General features: G+C 38.2%; 1 protein-coding gene across 1 annotated transcript; it reads left to right on the plus strand.

The window, feature by feature from the left end:
• The first annotated feature begins 1,313 nt into the window (after positions 1-1,313).
• On the plus strand, positions 1,314-9,815 carry LOC104423788. Its single transcript, XM_039302909.1, has 3 exons — positions 1,314-1,399; positions 8,984-9,273; positions 9,355-9,815. Exons 1-3 carry the CDS (start codon positions 1,314-1,316, stop codon positions 9,813-9,815), a joined length of 837 nt encoding a protein of 278 aa, XP_039158843.1.
• The last annotated feature ends 512 nt before the right edge of the window (positions 9,816-10,327 follow it).

Here is a 10,327-nt window from a genome sequence, read left to right on the forward strand (position 1 = left end):
TACAAGTTAAATCGAGATAAGATTAAGATAGAAAATAAGAGGCAAGTATATCTTAAACAGGGTTCTAGATTATGAATACGCCAGAAATGCACAAGAAAATCAATGCTGGATTTTCTTTCCACGATCACAGTTTTCTTGCAATCCTTGGAGAAAATCCGCCCTGAATAAATACAGCACGTGCTCCCAGATCGTAACTCACCAAAAACTTCCCACCACTTTCTCTCCTCAGTTTCCCGGAAAAGAAAAGAAACGAAAAGCAGAAGCGAAAATTCTTTCGTTCTCATTTTTCTTCGATGGCAGCGATGCTGACCTCCCCGGAGCTAGAATCCATCTCCAAGTCCTTTCACGAGTCACTCGACGCCCCGCCTCTATCAGCTTGCGCTGGTTCTCCTCCACCGTCAAGGAGATCGCCTTCGTCCACTCCGCGGCGAGGTCCTTGATCTACCAGGTGGGACTGGACGACGGCGACAGCCTCTCGTCGTGGTACTCGGGTGACAGCCTGAAGGTCCTGGACATCTGCAGCTGCATCTCCGCTGAGGTCGAGCGGCTGTGTCTTCGCCGTCCGAACCTGAGGAACGCCATCAAGCTCCTCCTCCTCCTGGACGGTAACCCTTCGGAGGAGGAGATTCACCAAGCGAGGGATTTGCTCGCAGGTTGGGCGGGCCAGGGTGGCGATGGGCGTGCGACGTCTGCAGGGCGACGTCGAGGGGCTGATCAGAGACTTGGCTGCGAGCACGGGAATGTCGGAGCCACAAGGGAAGATCTCGCCGGCTGCGAGGTTGTTGGCCGTGCGATCCACGCTGTCAGCTTCGTGACGGCATTCCTCGGCGGAGTCATAACTTCGGCCCTGGGCTTTTCGTCAAGGGAAATCGTCAACATGCCTGTCCTAGAGGACTTTCCCTGGAGCGACGCTGTCCTCGCGATCCAGGCAGCAGTGGCCGTGGATTCGGATTTCAGCTACGGAACAGGCATGCAGGCACAGATCCTAAAGGAGATCCACGACTTGGAGGGAAGAGTGAGGGAGCTTTACGACGTGGAGGTGAGGGTGTGGAGCGCGCTCGAGACCATCGAAGATGTGGCAGCGCTCGGAGGCGGCGGAGAGATCGCGGGGAGTCTGAGGGAGGCTGCGATCGAGCTGGACAAGGCAACCGAGGCGATGTCCGAGTGGTTGTACCGGCTAACGGAGGGGGTAAACGAGCTGGTCCTGACAGTGACGAGGATGAGGAAGGAGGTGATAGACGAGTTCACAGCGAGCGCTCGGAAACGACCGTCCACGTCAGCCTAGAGCGACTGAGGGAGAAGGTGACGTTGAAATGGAGGACGACAAAGTCACCTTTAATGGCAGAGTAGGGTATAGAGATGATGACGGTGATGTTGAGCAATCTGGTTTCATGGTTTCGTAACATGATAACATCCTCATCAATTTGTAACGGTTTTTTTCCTCGTGTTTTGTAAGTTTTATAGCGATTTAGTAATTGTTTGTCGACGGTCTTGACCGTAGTCAGTTTGCAACGGATTTGTAAAGTCTTTCGATTGAATGCAAGAAATGATGATGGAAAACCGGCTCTCTCTTTCTTTTATCTACAAACTGACATATACCATAACACTAATAAGTTGAGATGAAATCTCGCCTTGCGGCGATCTCATCAACTTGTTTCGACCTAGGATCAATAGTGTCTCATATAAAATTATCGACTCTAGAGATATAATGATATGAAGAAAAACATAATGGAAAAAAGGAGAATGTCTATTGTATCTTGAAAGGACAGCCACTAGAGCCTATTGTATGGAGTTTTGTATTTTGAGGGACAAATTTCTCTTAAGGATAGTGCTTGAACGTCTCATACAATTAATTTCATTCTTTTGATTTTTGGAAACCTTACATGTTTGTATTTCTAGTTTATCAATGTCGTACATTTTTATTCGCAATTCTCGTATTTGGTCCTTGCTTGTGGTCTTTCGTGGGTAGACTAAGTAGTGCCGTCGCAGTTGACATATCATCCTGACCCATGATTAGTTCTTACATTGAGCATAAAGGCTTTCTCCTGTTGTTCAAATCTGTTCAAGCTGGAAACAGAATAGGGTCGCTGTCATCAACAACGACAAAGAGTACTACTAGCTTGTAGGGATTGTTGACGGGTATGCACTCCTCCTCTTTCGCATGGCAAGCTTGAAATATTTTCTATGGCTGTAAAGTGTTCCAATTTGCAAGAAATTATGTTGTCTTCTTTAGGAAATAGATTGCAAGAAAATTGATGTATTGGGAGATTCGTTGTAAATTTGATTAGTTGATGATTGAGAAGTGCTTGTTTAGGAAGTTCAAGTATTCTTCTTGGGGAAATTGTGTGGACATGATATTATGTTGATAGATTGTTTACTATGAAATGCTTGCTATTGAGCCAAGCGAATTTTTGCTGTATAAACAAGATTTTAAGCTCTTTTACATTACTGACGTGCTTGATTAGGAGTGATAGGGGGATAATACTTACTCAAGAGAATTATATGGAGATGTCACTTCAAAAGAACATTTTAGATAGTGGATATGTGCTCATTCTTGGTGAAGATGATGTAACTTGTAAATCAGTTAGACAAGAATTATGGAGGAAATGATAATCCTACTAAACAACTTAGTTGAAATAGATGATTTGATGATATAATTCTCAAGGCCATAGGCCAATGAGAAAGAATGGGTGGTAGGCTTTGGGGTTACTAGGTATATACGTAAAAATAGAATGCTTTATCCTTCGGTACTTAGTACTAGCGAGGGAGGAGAAAAATTATTTATCTTGGTGATTTGAGGACTGCTCAAGTTCTTGAAAACAAGAAAATTCTTCTCTAACTCACATATTTGAAAATAAGGCTGAGTGGTTGAGGAACTTCTTAGCAAATGTTCCTTTGGGAATGAACTACACATTTTATGTTTAAACATTGTGATTGCTAAGAGGCTCCATTGCAATGAATGAAACTTTCAATGGTAAATGTAGACAAATTTGGTTTATGCATGATGTAGTAAATCAATTGCTTATGGATGGAACTATGTCCATCGATTATGTAAAGTCAAAAAGTGGATTTGGTTGATCCTCTGACTATACATCAAGGGAAATGGGACTTAAGTCAGTTAAAGAAAGTCAATAGTAATGATGACCCAACTTATGTGATTCACAATTCCATGAACTAAGTTCATTAGGTAATAACAAGTTACCTGTTGATCTAATGATGCACTAAAAAAAATTTCCATCCCTCCTAAGGTGAGAATAGTGAAAGACTAAACTGAAAAAGAGGCTCAATGAATTTCATAGCCATTATTGGTGTTATATTGAATTGTATAATACATTTGATGGAATCACCTATATAAGTGTGAAGTGGGGGTTCACTCTTATGAGAATTACTGGAAGTATTTTCCAGACAATTTATAAATAAACTAAGCACGCGCATAACCTCTAAGCATAGAATTTTGCTGAACAACAAAATATATGAGGTGGAATGCGATTGGTGATAATTATAATTCACAAAAAGGAATTCTTGATTTATTGAAGTTTCATACTTCACAAATGATTTTGTGAATTATATATATTGTTTTTTTTTAGGTCCGATTCATAGCCCAACAAGCACTAGTTCCGAACTTCCAATGCATCATGCTTCAATAACCCAACATTATTCTTTCATTTCTTTTCAAAACTTTATGAAATATGTGGGGCATTTTTGTATATTTTAGTAAGTTTTGCAATATTGAAAGCTTTTTTTTTTTTTTTTTACTGTCATTACTTTTTAATAGTTTTGTTCAACCATTAATCTATAATGTTTTATAGCAGTTCAACAACGGTTTTGTAATGGTTTTGACTTCTATCAATTTGCAACGGATTTGTAACATTTCTCAACTAAATGTAAGAATTCAAGATGGAAAATGGTTGTCTCTTTCTTTTACCTACAAATTGTTACTCCGAATATAATTGGAAAATAATATAAATATATCAAAACAAGAATATTCTTTTTTCTCTTTACATATCTTTCCTTTCTTTATTTGGTTATACACCAAACATTGTTCTTGTTCTTTCTATTATTCTGTGTGCAATAAGAAGAAGATTTGTGATATTATATCTTGGGAGAATAGCTGCTAGAACTTATCACACCGACTTTTGTACTTTGAAGAGCAGAATTATCATTAAGAATGGTGTTTGCACACCTTGGATAATCGATCTTTCAATTTCACAAAAGTTCAAGGGCTCAATTGAATCAAAGTAAAATCCAAAACCGACTTTGATCATTGGTAAAGGTTTGTTCATTACTGGCTTCTTTTCTCCTCCTTCTTTTTCTTCTTCTTTCTTTTGCTACTAATCCTTTTCTCCTGTTTCATTAATTCATGGAATAGTTAGATTAGAAGTCTTAAAACTTACAGGAAAAGTACATTCAAGTTCTGGAAGTTGTTAAATTTGTATAATCAAATCTTAAATCTCAAACCTAAACTATATGAAAGATAGTTAAGTGAATGGAAGCATATTTTTCTCAATGGCAATGAGCGTGTCTTTGAAGTAGAGTTTATTGGAATTAAAACTACATGGATCATTCAGATGGGCTAATTATCTATCCAATCAGAACATTAAAAACAAGAATATGAAAGATACACCTGTTAGGGAAGAATTTAAAGTTCGCATGGGTTTGCTCTAGAGAAAATGTGGATAACATAAATAATAACTAGAAAATATGTGTAACAATTAGAGTGGTTTTGCCACTATTAAATCGATAATTGTGGTGAATAGAAGATTTCATTGGTTTTTAAGTTATCCATTCAACCAAATAGCTGCAAACAAATTAAACATTAAGGCTTCGGGGGTCCGAAAATATCTCGCTTGCATTTGGTTGCCTAATAAATCTGTGCAAATGAATTGGTCGCATCGATTGTGCAGATCGAAATGCCAATAGAGAATTTTTGTAATTTAGACATCATTAACTAACCTCATAAAAGTTTATATATTAGTTTGATAAATACTCTTTTACAATTGACAACTTGACAAAATTTAAGTGACAACCAAGGCACCATGGATGAACCCAAGTGGTAATTACTAATTAGGTAATATCTTTCATTCCTAAGTTTATTAATTACGTTCATCTGTAATCTAAATATATAAGTTTAATTTTTAATAATAATACTAGCATTTTTTTTCATCATTCTATTGGCAATAAATTATCTCTCATTCGTGGCAACGCGTGAATATTTCTTCTGAAGGCAAAAATATTATTTTAAAAAAAGGAAAGTATATTGGAGAAAGTTACGTTACTTCTAAAAGGCTTGTGAGACCGCATACCACAAATACCGAAGGGCCATGAAAAGTATTAAGGAGAATCTTTCCTGCTTAGTAGGGGTGAGCATGATTTGGATTGGGTCGGTCCATCCCCAAACTTTACGACCTACAACATAGTGCTAGTCCTCAATTTTTGGGACCGAAGACCGACTCTATTAAGCTTGGGATCGAGGACTGGACCAACTCAGTAGGTTTGGTCTAGTTTCAAGGTCAACCCGAGACTAATCAATAATTTTTTTATTTAATTTTTTGTGCTTCATGAAAAGGAAATTGAGGACTAGACTAACCTAATGGGTTAGATTTGCTTCCAACATCAACCTGGGATCAACCAATAATTTTTTATTTTATTTTTTGTATTCCCTAAAAAGGCAACTGAGGACCGAACCAATCCGATGGATTCAATAACGAGCGAGGTTAGCTAAAAAAGGCGAGCAACAAGTGGCATGTGTTGAGTGGGGTGAGCGCTGAGCGTTGAGTGTTGAGCTCAAGCAACAAGCCAGACGAGTATCGAGCGATGAGCGGCACGAGTGACCCAAAATGAGTGAAGTGAGTGTTGAGTGGTGAGCGAAGAAGTTGTTTATTTTGATTTTGGCAAATTGAAGACTAAGAGGACAAATAAGACATATGAGAACGAGTACTAGATGAGGATGTCATAAGGAGCTATTTATGCCATTTCAGACGCAATGAGGACTTCTCATAAAACCATTTTCCTCATTTGTAAATTATGGCTATTGACGTTGTAAAAGATATTAAAAATATAAATTATTAAATAACAGTGTAAAATTACTTGAATTCCTCATTAATGAACTGTTTAATATTATTGACGCCGTTTATTTTAGAATTTTCTCTATAAAAAATTATAAATAATATATATAGTTAGGATTGGTTCGGGTTGGACTGATCCTAAATTCTTAGGATTCGAGGAATTCTAGGACTAAGGATTGACACAGTCTCCCTAGGAATCAAACTAGAACCGGCAGCATTGGGCCCAGAGTCAACCTTGGACCGATGCTCACCCCTACTACTTAGCTTTGCTTTTAAATACCTCCCATGGGGTGATTAGCCATGGGGAAATTTAATACCTAATATGACCAACCAAAATATCCCGATATAAAGTAAGAATATCAATGTCATGTTTAAGATTGTTTTTGATTTGGCTAATGGGGGGAAATGTAAAGGACTTGGGATTAGACGGTTTTTTTTTCCATTTAATTTTACGGTAACCCGTGGATAGTTATCATTAGAGCAAAAAATCTTATTAGAATAAAAGGAAAGTGTACTGGGGGAAAGTTTAGTTACTACGAAAAGGCCAGTGAAACCGTGTACAATAATTATGAAATGGCCAGAAAGAGTAACAAGGAGATATCTTCCTACTTGATCCATCTTTTAATTACCTCCCATATATTAATTAGCCAATGTGATTTATTATTTAATTTGACAGAAATCTCAGCGTAAAGTTAAAATTTCCATGAAATAGTATATAAGCAAATACTCATGTTTGTTGCTATAAATACTAAACACATTGATAGGTTAAAAATGTTGCTGGTATCTATTTACCTAATTCCATCCTCAATAGATTTGCTCTCATTTGCGCCACCGGCCACTCTGCAAAGCGGAAGGAGATAATTGTTCCAAAAATATGATGAAACAAAGTGGAAGGAGATAATTGTTCCAAAAATATAATGAAAGTTGGTAGCGCCATATTCAACAACCACATTCAGCCATATTTATCCACATATAACTCATTCAGCCATATTCATCCACATAGAACTCAATTTTTTTTTGGTTGAGCATATAACTCATTTAGATCATTTGAATTATCAATACTTTTTGTTATATGTGACAACGCGCTATTGCTGTTTTGTTTATACTGCTGCAAATCAAATAAAAGGAAAGGTTAGTTAGAAAATAAAAGGTAAGTATGTCTTGGACCGCGACAAATGATATGAAGAGGTGAAAAAAACATGAACAGAGACGCTTTATTTGGCCATGTCTTTTAATTACTTTCTAAGAAATCTTTTACCACCTAATGATTCTATGGATTTTTTTTCCTACATTCCAAGAAATCTCTTATTGATTAATGATTTCATGACATGACACTCCAAATGATAATTGCCCGCTATTTTTATCGCCTAAACTTTTTAGGAATGTTAATATAAATAATAAACATGTCGACATATGAGCTTTTTAAACATATTGCTGGTATTTATAGAACCAGTTCTGTCATCGGCAAATTCATTCACTTTGCACTGCCTCGCGCTGCACAAAGTGAAAGGAAATAATTGTTTTGAAATTATAAGGAAAGTGTTTGTAGCGCCACGTTCAACCACATTAGTCCATATGTAACTCATTTAGATCATTTCAACCATTGATACTTTTTTATTATTGCGGCGACGCTCTAGCTTTGTATCACAAGCGAAATAAAAGGAAAGTTAAAATAGGAAATATAATGCAAGTATGTCTATGAGGATGCTAGAAAAGCATCTAGAAAAAACACCTTATTGGGGCATGCCTTTTAATTACTTCACAAGAACTCTCTTATGAATTTTTTTTTCCATACTATATCTTTCTTGCATTCCTAGCATCTAGAAAAGCACCTTATTTGGGACGTGTCTTTCAATTACTTTCCAAGAATCCTCTTATTTCTTTCCATTTTTATTTTATTTTTCTTGCATTTCTAGCATCCAAAAACATCTTATTAGGGCTTGTCTTTTAATTACTTTTAAGAATTCTCTTATGAATTTTTCTTTCCTATTACATTTCTTGCATTCCTAGCATCCTCAAAAAACACCTTGTTGGGGGCATGTCTTTTAATTACTTTCCAAGAATTCTCTTATGAATTTTTCTTTCCGCATTACATTTTCTTGCATTCCTGGTTTCCAGAAAAATACCTTATTGTGGCGTGTCTTTTAATTAATTTCCAATTATTCTCTTACAATTTTTCTTTCCATATTACATTTTCTTCCATTCCTGGCATCTAGAAAAAAACACCTCATTGGGGCTGCCTTTTAGTTACTTTCCAAGAATTTTTTATGAAATTTTCTTTCCATTTTACATTTTCTTGCATTCCTAGCATCCAGAAAAAAACACTTTATTAAGGCTTATCTTTTAATTACTTTCTAAGAATTCTTATGAATTTTTCCTTCCATATTACATTTTTCTTGCATTCCTAGCATCTAGAAAAACACCAGATTGGGGCGTGTCTTTTAATTACTTTCCATGAATTCTCTCATGAAAGTTTTCTAGAAAAACACCTTATTGGGGCGCGTCTTTTATTTATTTTGGGAACATGTCTTTGAATTACTTTCTAGGAATTCTCTAATGAAATTTTCTTTCTATATTCCATTCTTCTTGCCTTCCTAAGAGAAACCACGCCCTATATAAATGCCGCATAAGCTCATAGCCCGTATCCATCAAAACTTTCCACCACTTTCTTGTCTCAGTTTTCACGAGAAAAAATAGAGAATTTATTCTGTCCTTCACATATTCTTCGAGAAAATGAATACGCACCTCTCTTATCCCGGATGACTTTTACATATTCTTCGAGAAAATGTATACGCGCCTCTCTTATCCCGGCGACAAAAAGGGAGCAAAACTCACTGCCGAGGAGCTGGAATCCATCGCCAATTCCTTCGGTGAGTCCCTCCTCTCTCCCCTCTGTGGTCTGAGCCCTGCTCTGCCAGCTTGCCCTGGCTCTCCTCTGCCGTCGACGTGCTCACCATCGCTCACTCCGTAGTGAAATCCTTAATCTATGAGCTGAAACGGGACGGTAGCGACAGCCTCTTGTCGTGGTATTTGGACAACAGCCTGAAGGTCCTGGATGTTTGCAACTGCATGTCCTCCAAGATCGAGCGACTGTGTCTCCGCCATTTGGACCGGAAGATCGCGATGAAGCTCCTCAGCTCGGAGGGCAACCCATTGGAGGAGGAGATTCACCAAGCGAGGGATTTGCTAGCAGATTCGGAGGGCGAGGGTGGGGGTGCCATCGAGGAGTGACTTAGAGACTCGGCTGTGAGCATTGAAACGTTGGCTCTACGGGAGGTGGTCTCGTCAGTTGACAGAGTTGTTTGCCATGCGGTCCAAGCTGTCAATTTCTTGACAGCATTCGTTGTCAGAGTTATATCTTCGGCCTTGCGCTCTTCCTCGGGGCCGGTCATCTGCCTCCACATCCCAGAGGAGTTCCCTTGGGGTGACTTTGTCCGTGCAATCGAGTCGACAATTATCGTGGAGTCGAGAGGTGGCAAGGAAAGGGACAGGAAGATGCGGGTGTTAAAGGAACTTGATGATGTGGAGGCACATGGGAGGCATGTGCTTGAGGTGATTGACCAGGTGGTGGCATCAGGAGGCGGCAGAGAGATCGTGGGGAGGCTGAGGGAAGCAGCGGCCGGGCTAGAGAAGGCCACTGAGGCGCTGTTGGAGGGGTTGTATCAACTGAGGGATGAGATGAAGAAGCTGCTCTTGACAGTGAGGAGGATAAGGAAGGAGATGGCAGACGACTTTAGAGCGAGCTTGTGACATCCGGAAATTTTGTATATGTAAGGAGATAACATTTAGGATTTTCTATTATGATAATGATACTTAGATTATAACGTTAAATATTATTTGCCTTAGTAAACGGATGAATATGTAGAAGTTTTAATCGAATCATAAATTTTGTGGGATGTAGCGGATAATTTTTCCGTAAATGTAATTGTCCCGAGTCTAGCGTATTGAGTCAAATTGGTAGATGTACATTAATAGTAGAACGGGTTAAAGTAAGGGTTAATATCTTGAAAAATCTCAAACCGATACACTTGTGACAAATTTACCAAAAACTATTTTTTTTACCATAAAAACCCCAAAATTGATATACCTGTGTCAAATTTGCCTTGGTTGACCATAAAAAATCATAAACTGGTACATTTATGACAAATTTACCTCAAACTAATTTATTCAACCGCAAAAAATCCAAAAGTGATAAATTTGCGACAAATATACCCTCTGCTAAATTGGATTAAAACCACAAAAAAAAAATCACAAAAATTGTA

Source organism: Eucalyptus grandis, chromosome 10 (assembly GCF_016545825.1).
Source record: "Eucalyptus grandis isolate ANBG69807.140 chromosome 10, ASM1654582v1, whole genome shotgun sequence".
Classification (NCBI taxonomy): domain Eukaryota; kingdom Viridiplantae; phylum Streptophyta; class Magnoliopsida; order Myrtales; family Myrtaceae; genus Eucalyptus; species Eucalyptus grandis.

Excerpts from the sequence above, each read along its gene's own strand:
- LOC104423788 (XM_039302909.1), top strand. The coding sequence starts at position 1,314 with ATGGAGGACGACAAAGTCACCTTTAATGGCAGAGTAGGGTATAGAGAT. Across the intron at positions 1,400-8,983 it reads CAATCTGGTTTCATGGTTTC|CTTGCCCTGGCTCTCCTCTG; the intron begins GTAACATGATAA and ends CTGCTCTGCCAG. Across the intron at positions 9,274-9,354 it reads AGCAGATTCGGAGGGCGAGG|TTGACAGAGTTGTTTGCCAT; the intron begins GTGGGGGTGCCA and ends TGGTCTCGTCAG.